The 14,210-nt window shown below is 52.5% G+C and overlaps 1 protein-coding gene across 3 annotated transcripts in view; it reads left to right on the plus strand.

Annotated features, from left to right (window-relative positions):
- Positions 1–14,210, plus strand: part of ADCK1 (aarF domain containing kinase 1) — a 111,991-nt gene that overhangs the window by 41,744 nt on the left and 56,037 nt on the right. For all 3 annotated transcript variants that reach the window (XM_037145271.2, XM_053673287.1, XM_053673286.1), the window contains exon 4: positions 1,847–2,050. In XM_037145271.2, coding sequence (XP_037001166.2) covers positions 1,847–2,050 — 204 coding nt within the window. The remainder of the gene's footprint in view (positions 1–1,846; positions 2,051–14,210) is intronic.

Consider the following 14,210-nt stretch of genomic DNA (forward strand, 5'->3'; position numbering starts at 1 on the left):
TCATTTGTTCATCTAATTTTCGACTAAAATCAACCAGTTCTGTGAGGATCCTGATCACCAGTGTTTTGAACTGTGCATCTGATAGGTTGGCTATCACTTGGTTGCTTAGAAGTATTGGCTCTGGGGCTTTGAGCTGTTCTTCTGCTTGAGCCATAATGTTTTGGTCTGTTTGCACCTGTTACATATGAGGGGTGGAGCCTAGGTGTTCACTGGGGTGGGTCAACCCAGTTGCTGGGTTGTGACTGGGGGAGGGGTCAGAGAGGGAGCAATGGCATTTTTCCACTCTCTCGGATTTCGGTCCCCTCTGCTGCTTCCCACAAGCAAATTGGGCCCTTCTGGTGTTGGTTCCCGAGTGGATGGGCTTGTGTGCATTCTAGGACCCTGTGGGTCTCCCCAGTGAACTCTCCTGTGGGGCTAGAAGCCTCTCCCAGCACCTCAGCCCCCGAAAGTTTTTTCAATCGGTGCTTTTAGGTTTCATTTCCTGTCACCGGGGCCCTGGGTTGCGTGATCTCACTGACCGTTTCTAAACCTGCCTGGTTTATCTGTGCACGAATGTGTGATCACGGTCAGCCAGCCGCCTTGCGAGCCTTACTGGGTTTCCATCTGTGCCCACCGGGGTTGCCAACCAACACCTCCTCCTGCCAGGACCCCTTTCTGCTGACCGCCGGCTCCACCCCTCCTACCTGTCTTGATGAATGGTTTGTTGTTGTTGGACTTTGGTACAGTTTACTTTTCTGTCTGGTTGCGTTTTTGTTTCTAAATCTTTGTTGTCTTTAAATTTGGTTGTGCGAGGAGGCACAGTGTCTCCACCTACGCCTCCATCTTGGCCAGAAGTCCTGAATATTTCTTTCATGTATGTTACCAACTGTCATTTAACTCTTCGTGTGGTTTATTGCCTCCAATATGTACTTAATCATGTCAGCATTTTTCATAGTACTCAGGAGAGGCTGAGTCCATCACAGACATTCACTCTCTCTTGGTTGATGTTGTGGGTGGAAGAGGGACCAGGTCCCCGCAGCTCCCTGGACCCCCTGTCTTCTCTGTGTGCTCATGGCCCCATCTTCCCTCGGGAGCTGTAGCTCCAGAAAGGCAGGGCCTGCAGAATTCCAGGACCCTCAGCTGAGTTGGGGTGATGCCTGGGGATGCAGAGCCTGGGGGCAGATGGGGGCCACCTCCAGCTCTGGAAGGACAGGTGGGCATCAGGTCACAAGTTAAGGCTGCCTTGTCCCTGACAACCTGCTAGCTGCCTGCTCCATGTGCCAGAAAACTTTTTCCTCCAGTTAATATGAGACCACTGCAAAAGTTTGCTAAGTTAAAAGAGCTCTAGGTTTGGAGTATTTTCTAGAGCCCCTGCTTTTGATATTTATCAGCTATTGCTTTATAAGCAAACCATCTGAGTTCCTTATCTTCAAAGACACCAACACCTACTTCCCAAGCTCCTCTAGAATGAAAAGAAGTAATGCATGTGACCATGTTTTGTAAATCGTTGGCCTCCAAACAGAAAGTATTATTAGTGTGTCTGAGGGCTGGGTGGCAAATGCATTAGCTCGATGTACCCTTGAGTGAATCATTAGTCGATTAGATTTGGTTAAAGGCCTGGAACAAACACTCATTGCTGAAGGACTGGGACCCAGACCAGGTAAATTTGATGGAAAGAAAATCAGGAACACCCAGCACGTGAGAAGGTGAATGAAGGAGTGTGTGTGTGTGCGTGTGCACATGTGTGTGTGAACTAGGGGTGGGGTAGGGACGTAAATCGGGGCCTTCAAGCAGCGGGAACAGGGGAACAATGTCCACTGGGCAGCATGCACTCACACCTGTCTGGTCCCGGCCTGTCTCCCTGCAGGTGCACCTCCGTTCTGCCAGGCGTCTCTGTGAACTCTGCTGCGCCAACCGAGGCACCTTCATCAAGGTGGGCCAGCACCTGGCGGCGCTGGAGTACCTGCTGCCCCAGGAGTACACCAGCACGCTGAAGGTGCTGCACAGCCAGGCCCCGCAGAGCAGCATGCAAGAGGTCCGCCAGGTCATCCGCGAGGACCTGGGCAAAGAGGTACCGGCTTCTGCCAGGAGCGTGGGCCCCAGGACGGTGTACTTCTGAAAAGGTCCAGGCAGCGTTGTCTCCGACAGGGGCTGGGGACCTGCCACTACTGTGAAGCCACAATTCATGCAGCTTCCAGTGGTCTGATCCTAGAGGTTAGAAGGAACCTCTGTGACCTTCAGTAAAAAAGATTAGTGGAACCATATGAGAGAGCTGATATTCTACTCTTTTGACCTGCAACCCAGTATGATTCATATGGTTCAACCTAATAATATCTATTGACTGGACGGTTTCCCATGTGCCGCCAGCTGTGCCATGTTCCCTATGTTATCTCGCTTAATCCTCATGCAAACACATGTGGTAGGTACTGTTATTAACCCCATTTTGCCGACAAGGGGTGGAGGCTTAGGTGCTAAGGTAACATGTCCAAGGGCACGTTAGTGAGTGACTCCAGCACACTGCTCTATGATCCTATCCGTAAACTATCCAGATCCATGCATTGGCTTTTCTAGAAGATCTCTGGAAGGCAGTCACCAGCCTCTGCTTGATTACCTCCAGTGACAGGAAGCTTATTCTCTCATCTGCTACCCGAGGTGGCCTCTTCTTTTGTTAGTCATCTCTAATTATAACAGTGCTTCCTCCCAAGGGCTAAAACCTTCCTCCTCAAACGTCACTTTTCTGATCTTTATTCCAACATGCAGAGCAACAGAGAAAGGGGAGAAGGGCCCTCCCGTCCACAGCCCCGGTTACATGCCTTTGGACTCATGTTAGTGACCTGCAGGATGTGTAGACCCTAAACTGGGCACAGTAGCCTGGACCCTTGGGGGCCTGTTCTGGGGACAGGGAGGGGCTTGAGCATCTGTCTGCAGGTCGCTGAGCTGTGGGTCAGGCTCAGGCCTGCGAATTTTGTGCTATAATTTGAGGGTGCTTTAAAGATCTATACTGTACTAAAAACAATTTCTCTCCCCCCTCACCTGTTATTTTAGTTGACATTCACCTCTTTGATAGAGAATCTTCTGGGTCTTTTAGAATTTTTCCTGAGCAAAATAAAGGCTTAAAGTCAAGCCTCGACCAGCTAATACCTTCTCCAAGATTAGTTTACAACCTTTGATGCCTCCCAGCTGCTCTCGAATAAAATCCTTAGCCGGGCTTTCGAGGTCCACCCCATCCCTTCAAGTTGCCTGTCTGTTTTATGACCGTGTCTGGGCGGGGTGCAGGGGCTCCAGCGTTTGGGCTCCGAAGCCAGGGGTGTGGACCGTGCACATGTCATTTATCTGGTTCCTTACTTTCCTCACCTGTAAAAGGGGGCATGGTGTCCACCTCAGAGGGGTGCTGTGAGGGGAGGAGAGGTCATGAATACAAAGTGCTTTAGTGCCATCCCTGACTCGGGGCAGGCACTCAGGCAATACTAGCTGCTACTCAGATTCACTGTGTACCCTCAGTGCCTAGCCTGTGACCTTCTGTCTGCCTGGACTGTCTTCACGCCTCTCTCTCCCTGGCATGTGGTTTCTTCTGTTTGTAGGGCTTTCATGCCTCTATCCATCCATCCACCAAACGCCAGGCCCAGTGCTGGGTGTCCCGGCCAAAGCCCAGCTCTCCTGTGAAATCTGTGACCCTGTGTACAACTGTGCTTCCTCTGCTTGTGCATCTTGTGGCTCCTTTAGTTACCCTCAGGTGATTTCATTGCCAGTTCGAAAGTCCTTAGGGAGGAAGACCACGACGGTCCTCTTGCCCTGTGTCTACAGCACCCGAACAGTATCTGATATAGAGTAGTAGGTGCCAGTGTTTGTTTAGTGAACCAATAGGCAAACGAGTGACAACTTCCTTAGGCTGCTCAGGGCAGGGCGGAGAGTAGGGGCAGAGGTTTGATGAAGACCAGTGTTCCATTCCTCTGATCTGCATGGAGCTGGTCCTGGCTCTTTGTCCCTAATGTAGAGCCAGTACCAGGTGCCTAGCATGTAGCCAAAAATGTCCCACTGGCCTGGAGGGGGCCTGGATCACATGGGTTGGGGGAGCATAGAAACCTCTGTGGATTCCCTTCCCACTGAGGAACATCTCCTCCAAAATGGGGGAGGTCAGGTGAAGGTGAAACCCCATTTAGGGCTGGAGTCAGGAGCAGGCTGCAGGCTGGGAGGAGCAGGGTGAGCATGGAAGGACCCCAGGCACAGGGGCCAGGACTGGCACAGTGGGGGCCCACACATGGCTTTGCTTCCCCCCAAGACTGTAGGCCTCTTGCTTCTTATAGTACAAGCTTCACCCCCAAATTAAAACTAAATAAGTCACTATAATAACAGTGTGAAGTGCATCGTTGCTGGCATGTGGCAGCTCAGTGGGGGCGGCTGCAAGGGAGGAAAGCCAGCAGATTAACCCTTGGGGGCTGACTTGTCCATGGAGAACTGGAGGAGGGCGGCAAGAGCAGGTCAGTGGCTCTCTGAAAGTCAGGGAGAGCGAGACAAGACGTTTGGGGTGTCAGCAATCATGGTGGGCCCACCCAGCTGGCCAAAGGATGTTTGGGGTTGGAAGCTTTGATCTGCATCTCCAGGGCCTCTTCTCCAGGTCCCCCGGCCAAGTAGTTCTGAACGTGGTGGTTGGTGGCTCCTGCCCCACAGGCTGTTTTGAGCTTTCTGAGAAAGAGGGGCCAACGTTAAGGTCACGATTCTGTGGGGGCGTCCTTCACAGCTGGGAAGCTCAGAAACCTCTGGTTTCTTACCCCGGCCCCCACAGGCACACAGTCGAAGTCTTCCCTCCCCATTCCTCCTCCTCCTCCCTCCTGGGAAGATGGCATTTGTTCCCTGGTGACACACTTTCTCAATCTGTGGGCGGGGGGCGGGGAAAGGGGCTGTGCGGGGAGCAGGGTGGGTGGGGATGGGGGTGGAGGGCGGGGGAAAGTCACTCCCTGTGCACTTTCTTCCTCTTCCAGTCCCTGCCTTGACACTGCTCAGGGAGCAGCTCTCCTCCTGGGAAGCTCTTCGAGCCGCCCCACAGATCTTGGGCTCCACGACTGCCCAGGGTCCCTCAGGGGGAGCTCCGTTTGGTCACTGGCTGCAGGAGCATGGTTGAAAGAAGCCGAGGTTGCACGTGACCATCTTCCTTCTAGGTCTATGTCCTTGGATGAGCTCAGGTTACCTGGACTCAACGACTGCATGGCCTCCCTGAAATCTCAGCCTGAAAAGAGGGGAGGGGGCTAGAGAGGAGCTTGAGGCTGGTCTGTTCTGGTTGATTATAGCTAAGCATCTTGGGGACCCCTCTCAGTAGCAGAGGGCTTAGAGGGTCACTCATGCTCTCAGACCAATCCCTGTCCCAGGCAGATAGGGCTGGCCCGAGAGGTCCCGGCGTGGGCGTGGGCAATGAGAGCGAGGTGGCAGCTCTCTGGGCCCGTGGGTTTTTTTTTTTTAAAGATTTTATTTATTTATCTTTAGAGATGAAGGGAAGGAGAGAAGGAGAGAAATATCAATGTATGGTTGCCTCTCGTGTGTCCCCTGCTGGGAACTGGTCTGCAACCTAGGCATGTGCCCTGACTGGGAATCGAACCGTGATTGTGTGGTTCGCAGGCCCGTGCTCAATCCACTGAGCTACACCAGCCAGGGCTGGGCCTGTGGTTTTTTAAATATATTTTATTGATTATGCTATTACAGTTGTTCCATTTCCCCCCCTTCACTCCCCTCCACCCTGCATACCCTCTCCTACCCATATTCCCCTCCTTTAGTTCATGTCCATGTGCCTTAAGTTCTTTAGCTTTTACATTTCCCATACTATTCTTGCCCTCCCCCTATCTATTTTCTACATACCGTCTATGCTACTTATTTTCTGTACTTTCTCCCCCTCTTTCCTCCTCCCACTCCCCTGTTGCTAACCCTCCATGAGATCTTCGTTTCTATGTTTCCGCTCCTGATCTAGCTGTCCTCTTAGTTTGCTTTTGTTTTAGGTGTGGTTGTTAATAATTGTGAGTTTGCTGTCCTTTCACTGTTCATATTTTTTATCTTCTTTTTCTTATATAAGTCTCTTTAATATTTCATATAATAAGGGCTTGGTGATGATGAACTCCTTGAATTTGACCTTATCTGAGAAGCACTTTATCTGCCCTTCCATTCTAAATGAAAGCTTTGCTGGATAGAGCAATCTTGGCTGTAGGTCTTTGGATGTCATGACTTGGAATACTTCTTTCCAGCCTCTTCTTGCCTCCCCAAAAGGTATTTTCAATCAGTGTTTTGAGGTTTTATTTGGCGCTAGGACCCTGGGTTGCGCGGTCTGTTTTGCTCCCTAGTTATCTGTGTGTGAATGTGGGACCACCGTCCAGTCAGCCAGCCGCCTTGTGCACGGTGCCCTGCTTCTCAATCGCTGCCTCGCTGGGCCTGCCCGTTGCCACCCTGTGCCCAGGGTCCACCTGCTGCATCTTATGTGCCCGGTGTCACCTCTTCCTGTGCCACGACCTCTCTCTGCTTGGCCATCTGGCTGTGCCCCTCCTACCAGTCTAGACGGATGTGTCTATTTCAGCTCCTTGGTTTTCCGACTTCCATAACAGTTCAATTTTCTGTCAGTTCCAGTTGTTATTTTGTTTCTAAATTTTTGTTGCACTTATTTTGGTTGTTCGAGGAGGCACAGTGCGTCTGCCTATGTCTCCATCTTGGCCCGTGGTTTATGTTGGGTCTGGTCAGTCCCATCCCTGGACCACAGCCAGTGCCATCAGTGTAGAGGTGAGGGCAAGTGAAGGGATACTACCCTGGCACAGGGACTGGCTTAGGCAGGAAGTGTGCAGCCAGTGGGGGGTGGACGGGGGCTGGCGACGAAACCTGCAGAGCTCAGTGAGGGGCATGTGAGCTGTAGCACAAGACATCGAGTCTTCTGACTCCCAGCCCAGTGCTTAGTCTTCTATGTAACAAAACTTCTGTTTGGCAGAAATCCTTTGGGAAATCAGTTTCCTATGTGCTTGCATGCTGCAGTCTTAGAAGTTTCCCAGCTAGTGTTACCAGAAAGAATCTTACGTTTTTCCTTTCAATGTGAATGTTAGGTTTAAGTTCTGAAGGACTGATTCTGGGAAGCAATTGGGAGCCCCACCTCTAGCAGATGGGGTCATTTCTGCGCTCTCAAAAGTGACCCGGATCTGCAGTGGGTTGGGGATGGTCTCAGGCTTGGTCCTCCGGCTGCCCCTGAGGCTGTGGGTACTGGTGCCATGCTGACCTTGGCCAGAAGATGGCGCCTGAGCCTGAGAATCACCCTGAGGGAGGGGTGTTTAAGACCTGACCCTTCCTTGCTGAGGGGAGCCCTGTCAGGTGGATGGGACTCAAGGTTCTTTCTGACTGAGCGTGGTCTATACTGTGGAAAGAGTGAAGGCCGGCACCTCTGCACTCTGCATAGGACAGGTGAGGCCTAAGCCACGATGCTGTTGGCCACTCAACAGGGCGGCCAACATTCAGGTTGGCCTAAATGGAGCATTCAGCTCTGATGGAGGGTCTGGCGGGGTTCTTCACAGTGACCACCTACCTATTGTTAACACCTTCCTCATCTGGGTTAGGAGTCTTCGAGGCCCCCTGCAGACTCTATCAACCTGCAGTTCTTCCCTTCATCTTGGGTTCAACATCTCGTCCTTCATTCTTCCATTTCTTGTCTCTCTTTGTTGTCCAAGCAACTGGTATTTAGTGAAAGGGGCACAGTGCTGGAAGCTGTGGGTGCAGCCAAGACCTATTCTGGCCCCTGTAGCCTGGGGCCATGGGGAGCTGGCTGTGTGAGTGCCCATGGAGCTATCAGGTGAGAGAGGGAGGGGTTGTGTGTGGAAGGGGCATAGGAATGGGAGGAGGGGAGAGTCACATTTGGGTGGACGGGAGCTTTCGGAAGCAGGTGGCCTCTGACCCAGGCTCCCAAAGCTGGGTGAGACGGCGGGGGGGGGGATGGAGGTTGGAGGAGAGGGTTACTGATGAATATGATGGGCTCAGCAAAGGTGCAGGCGCCGGGAAGCATAAAGCGCAGAGTGCACGGTGAATAGTCTTGTCGACTAGAATTTGGCATTCCGGTTGGTGAGTAGTGGAGCTGAGGTGGCAAGTTGGGCTGAAGTCACATTATGAAGGGTCTTTGAATGTTCTTTTCATAACATGAGCCCAAGGGTGAGGAGAACTTGGAGCAGAATCTGAGCAAGGTAGGATGAAACGGGGACAGATGTAGTAATATGGGAGGTGATATCATCCTTACAGGTAGGGAAGGTAGAGGGGGGAGGTTTGTGGTTTGGTGGAGAGCTTGGGGATGGGAGTTCCAGAGGGGGTTTAGGAGGAGAGGGGAGAATTGTCAGCCGCACCGACACGGTTCTCTTTGTCACGGACATACACACATACCCCTCTTTCCTTCCTCCCTCCACAACACATACAGGGTGTCCAGTCTCATTACAATATATTTTAGTAAATAATTCAGTTTTGTTATTCTGGAATATAGTTGGATCAGATAAGTTTCTTTCTACCTCTGAAATTCTATGAAAAAACCTAAGGAATCAGGTCAGCTACTGGAGTGGCACAGAAATATCTTTGTTAGGGGCACTGCTCATACCGGTGGCGGGATATCAGGATTCGACTTGTATACTCTGAAACATGTTTAACTAGTGGTGTACCACTGAGCTCCATGGGGTGGGGATCTAGACTTGACCTTGTTTTGTAACTTTCGATAGTACCCAAGGATAGTCCTGGATGTGGCAGGTGCTCAGTGTTCTTGATGGACCGTTTGACCTGAGTGGCTGTGAAAATGAAGAAGAGAAGCATTGTGCATCAGACTGGAAAATGCACACCCCATTGTTTCATATGCATCTACAGGTGCAGGCGGAGGCTGACATTTTTGTCACATTTCACTCAAGTTGTGAGCAAAAGTTTGGAAAAGACAAAAGGTAGATCTCCCAAGAACACCAGTCATTTATCAAGCTTGGCAGGGTGACAGAAAAGATACTCTTGGTGTCAGGATTGACAGGAGCAAAGGTGGAAGGTGGAGGGTGTGGCAGGAGACCACCTGGTCTGTGCAAGGGGTTCTTGGGGGTGGGAACACTGGAAGGGGGCAGTGCAGAGACTGGAGCAGGGGCTTTTGTGGGGGCCTCGGGGCTGGAGAACAGGGTGGTGGACATAGATAATGAATGGCAGACTCTGGGAGGACCCTCATCCGCTCTGCGGGCCTGCACACAGGACCTCTGCTGGAAACCTTCGTGGGAACCAGGAAACGCGCCCCACTGGGCATCCCTTCCTCCAGGCTGTGGTAGCTCTCCCACGGCTGGATTTCATTCTTCTGTGAGTCACAGAAACAGAGCCAATGGGATGTGTGTGTGTGTGTGTGTAGGATAAATAAGTGTAGAGAGAGATTGATTGATTGACTTTAAGGAATTGGCTTATGCACTTACGAAGGCTGGCAAGTCAGAAATCTTCAGAGTGGGCTATCAGAATGGAGACCCAGGAGAGCTTATGTCATAGTTCAAGTCTGAAGGCTGTTTGCTGCCAGAATTCCTTCTTGCTCTGGGAGGTCTGTCTTGTTCTAGTCAGGCCTTCAACTGACTGGATGAGGCCCACCCACATAATGGAGGGCAATCTGCTCTTCTCAAAATCCACAGATTTAAATGTAAATCTCATCCAAAAACACTCATAGAAACAGCAAAATAATCCAAGTTCATACATAAAATGAACCCTCTTGGTTCCCCACATGGCCCTTGGTTAGGACTATACATTTGTACCCTGGTCCTCCATCTGTGACATTCAAACTTCCTGTTGAGCCTATGAGGTAGGCAGGAGCCAAACTGCCTGTTGTTTTATTCATTTGTGACCTTGGGAATGTTTTGTGTCTTCTGTCTCTCAGTTTCCTCATCTGGAAGATTGGGATACTAGCAGCACCTGCCACCTCGGCTAGCTGTAGGGATTAATGAGCTAATGAATGTGGAGTACACAGAGCGTGCCTGGCACAGAGCAGATGGCCAGCAAATATTAGCCATTATTTCTGTGGTATGTTGGATGCTCTATCTGTGTGAGGAACTAAGGTTCTGAGAGACTGACAAGAAATGGTAGAGTTGGATCTTTACCCAGGCTTTCCGATACCTGGTACAGTTCTCTGTCCCAGACACTATTTTGCCAGAAGAATCTTCTTTTCGCCTCCTCGATCAGTCCCCAGCATTCTATCCGGTGGCCAGCGCCTTCCCTCCCACTGTTAGAAACTTCCCACAGGCTGCCTCGGGAGGAGCCTGCCCCGGGCTTCTGGACGGCCTCTCCTCCCTCCCTGTGACCCTCACTCTGAGGGACTGCTGGCTGCTCATCCAAGAAGTTTTCACACTGTGGTCCAGAGGTCCGTTGACAGCACCTGCTGCTGACTCCATGGAGGAGGGGGGCGGAGGAAAAGACCTGGGGGCCCAGGGGCCCATGTTGGTGGCTGTGCTATGTTCAGGACCCACCCAGCCTTTCTCACCTGCCAGGTGGCAGCTGCATGCGGCTTTGTTTGTCCTGGGAGGAGCTGGGTGTGAGGTGTAGGCAGGAATAAACATGCCCTGGGTTGGACTAGGGCTGGGGAAGTGCTTAGGGCAGAGGGGCGAGAGGAGCCTCTGGCCCCTGGCTGCTGGGGCCCCCTGGCTGGCGGGGCCTTTCCCTCCCTGGTGGCACCTGGCCCGCGCCCTCATATTCCTTGCTGCTTTCTCTCCGGTGCTGATCTAGCCGCTCCCTTCCTCCTCTTACTTAGGCTGGCTCACTCTTTCCCACCCGCTGGCGGCTCCTCTGGCCTGGGCTGAGGACTACATTGAGGGCTTCAGCCACCTGTGGGTTTGCTTCCTTTGGTCTCCAGAAGGACCCTCGTTTGTTCCGGTGCCTGGTTTCTTTGTCCCCCCAGACAGTCCCCCAGAAGGCTACGGTGAGAGTGTTCTGGTAATGGAACCAGAGGAGCTGGCGGCCACCAAGCTGTGTGCGGGGAGGACTGGGGGGTGGGGGGCCATTCCCCTCCCTCCTGACCCGGCCTCACCCAGCCTTCCCAGCAGCTCTCAATAAAAAATACATTTATATTAAAAACATTATGAAGAATAAAAACACATTTTCCCCCAATAATGCCGAACATCAAAAGGAGATTTTTATCAATTATGAGAGAGCGATTTTGGCCATAGATGGTAATTTAGCGAGTGAGAGATGGATGGTAGGAAGCATTAATGTCAGCCAGGATGGATGGTGTGCCATTAGTCACCGAGGGGAGAGACTGAGGTGGCACGGTGGCACTGGCTCTTCCTCCCCAGGCCCGTCTGGCCCTGGCCTCCACCCTGCTGCCCCCCCCCCCCGCCCCGCACCCTTCTCCCTGCCTTGGGGGCTCCCTCTCCCATCTCTGAGTCACCTTCAGCCCCATCATTCTGCGGCTTCCAGGTGAATACTCCCCAGCTCGGAGCGCGTCCCTGTTGTGCCCGAGGAGCAGAGAGACCCTGGAGGACAAGTCTGGAGCTGCTCCATGCGCTCTCCAGCCTCCTGCCTTCTCCACACCTCTCGGCTCCACCTCGGCCCCACCTCGGCTACGCAGGGCTTCCCTCCCTAAACCTGCGTTTGCCCCCAGGCCTGGCCTCTCATTTCCTTCCCCACGCATCAGGCTCTTTCTCACTTTTTAAGCTACGGGTCTAACAACAACACACACATCCTCTGAATGCTTGCCGGGTGTCAGACCCTGTTTAATAGTTTCAGGGGGATCAGTGTCACACTAAAACCCTCTGAACCAGGCACTGTTCCTTAATGGACGAATGGGAACTGAGGCCCAGTCTCTGGTGAAACTGTCTCTCTCGCCTCCTCACCGCCCCCACCCCTGCAGGATTGTGGGCTCTCCTGTTTCCCCCGGTGCTTCCGTCCACTGCTGCTACGGCTCGTGCAGTTCTGCATGCTGCTAAGGTGTGTCGCTTCCCGGTTTGAGTCCCCCATGGGTCCTTGTGTGGGCTCTGCACATAGCAGATGTTAGTAAACGTGGCTGAGTTGAACGGATGAGCTGCTTTGCATGCCCTTGTCCCTTTGCCACCTTCACTGACCTCCCAGCCAGGTGGGACTGCATGCAGAGCGCTTGGCTTGACCCATGGGTAGTCCTCGTGCTTTAGTCTTGTTCTTTGGACATCTCAGTGCTCAGTTTACGTCCTCAGGATGGCAGGTCTCCTCCCACTCATCCTGGGGTTCCTTCAGAGCACTGCGCATCACACAGGGATTGCTTCGTAAGGGACTGTGTGCACCAAGACCCTCTGTTGACCTCACTGTATGGCTTTCTGGGGCTTGGAGTTGACAGGGAGGCAGCGCTGCCTTGGTCTTGGTTCCACCTTTCCCTGGGACACTCTTGTAGGAGCCTGTGGAGTATCTGAGGCTATCAGAACTCTGGGCTAAGGGCAGGGGCAGGGGCAGGGGCAGGGTCTGATTCTAGGAGTAAAAGGGTCCTTTCTGAGACATATGGCATAAAGGTCAATAAAATAGGCATTAGAGTCAGAGAGCCTTGCACCAATCCCAAATGCTAACGTATTCTAATTGTATTATTTGTACTTTCTGAGCCTCAGTCTGCTCATCTCTAAACAGGCCTGACAATAGAACCTTCACATTGGTAGGGCTGTGGTGGAAAGATGTAACTCACCTAAAGTGCAGTGCCTGGGGTGGTAAATCCCAGGAGCTGTGGGACTGGGACCTCAGATTATATCCTGGTGCCTGGCTCTTCCCGGGAGTTGACAAACAGCTCTTTTTCAGTGGCCAGTGCTTTAGACTTGCCAATGTTAAGTCAAATCAGCTAGTAGTGTGTGTGTGTGTGTGTGCACATTTGTGCACAGGTGTGTTGTTCAGGAGAACTGCTAACTCATGAATGGAAAGCGTTTAGAAATCATCTCACCCGCCTCTGTGGTTCATGAGCAACCTGTGGTTCAGAGAGGGGAGCAACTTGCCCAGTGTGGCACAGCTGGGTGGGGGTAGAAGCAGGGCTGGAACCCAGGCCTCTTGACTCCTGGTCTGGTTTCGTCCTGCTGGACTGTTGTGTTTGCAGCTGGAAGCTCAGGGCCTGGAATAAGATGGCCGGCATGCAGGAATAGGGCTGGTTTTACTGTCAAAGACACCCAAAGAGCTTCTAGTGGCTTTCACCCTATGTGGGACTGTGTAGTGTCCTGTGGATTTCAAAGAAGCTGCATTTTCCTAAGTTCATCCCTCAAGGGGATAGGATTCTAGGGTGTTCTTTCTACCCTTCTACCAGCCCTCCCACTTGCCTGGGCTGGGGCGATTATAATCACGCACTCACCACTTTACCTCTATGCACAGACCATGCTTGGGTACTCCCCCTCTTTGGGGTCTGACTTGCAGGGTGGTACCCAGACCCTTTGCTTAGCTGCTGAGTCTGGGCTGTTCTGTGGAGACAGGGCCTTGGCTCATGGTGGCCCCATTCACTGACACGGGACAGTTGCCTACCACTTACTTTGCTCACTAGCAAATACAGATTTGTCGAGCAGCCCATGTGTTCTTGCCTCTGCACCAGTGCTGTGGGGGATATAAGAGTGTTAGAGCCACGTCCCTCCCGCCTGCCCTCCGAGAGCCAGGCAGACAGAGCGACACACAGAAGGAGTAATTACAGAGCAGTTAAGTGCTCAGCTGTGGGGCTAGAGCAGGAGAAGTTCAGGGGAAGTTCACAATTGAGTTCTTGCAGGAGGCGGGTCTCGGGCTGGCCCTCGAAGGATGAATGAGACTTAAGGAGTGGACGTACGAGGGCTGGGCTGCGTGGTGACGAGGGCCTGAGAGCAGACCCGTGGGGCTGGGATGGAAGGGAACTTGGGTTGTTGTAACAAAATACCGTAACGGAGCAGCTTAAACAACAAAAGCCCATCGTCTCACAGCTCTCGTGGCTAGAAGTCCAGGACCCAGTGGACAGGGCAGGTTCCCTCGAGGGCTGCGACCTGCTCCTGGAGGTGTGCAGGCAGCCCTCGGCGTCTTTGGCTTGCAGCAGCATCGCCCTGATCTCTGCCTTCGTGGTCACCTGGCGCTCTCCCTGAGTGCCCGGCGTTTTTGTCTTTGTCCGAATTTCCCTGTTTTGTAAGGACACACTCGTATTGGACAGGGGCCCACTCTATGCCAGCATGACCCCTTCTCCACTAATTATATCTGCAGTGGGGCTACTTCCCAATAAGGCCACACTCTGAAGCCCTGGGGCATGCAGTTCAAGCCGTAACAGGTGGGTGCATTAGGTCTCGTGTAGTTGT

This window comes from Artibeus jamaicensis, unplaced genomic scaffold, assembly GCF_021234435.1.
Source record: "Artibeus jamaicensis isolate MK-2021 breed Jamaican fruit bat unplaced genomic scaffold, CSHL_Jam_final contig_851, whole genome shotgun sequence".
Classification (NCBI taxonomy): Eukaryota; Metazoa; Chordata; class Mammalia; order Chiroptera; family Phyllostomidae; genus Artibeus; species Artibeus jamaicensis.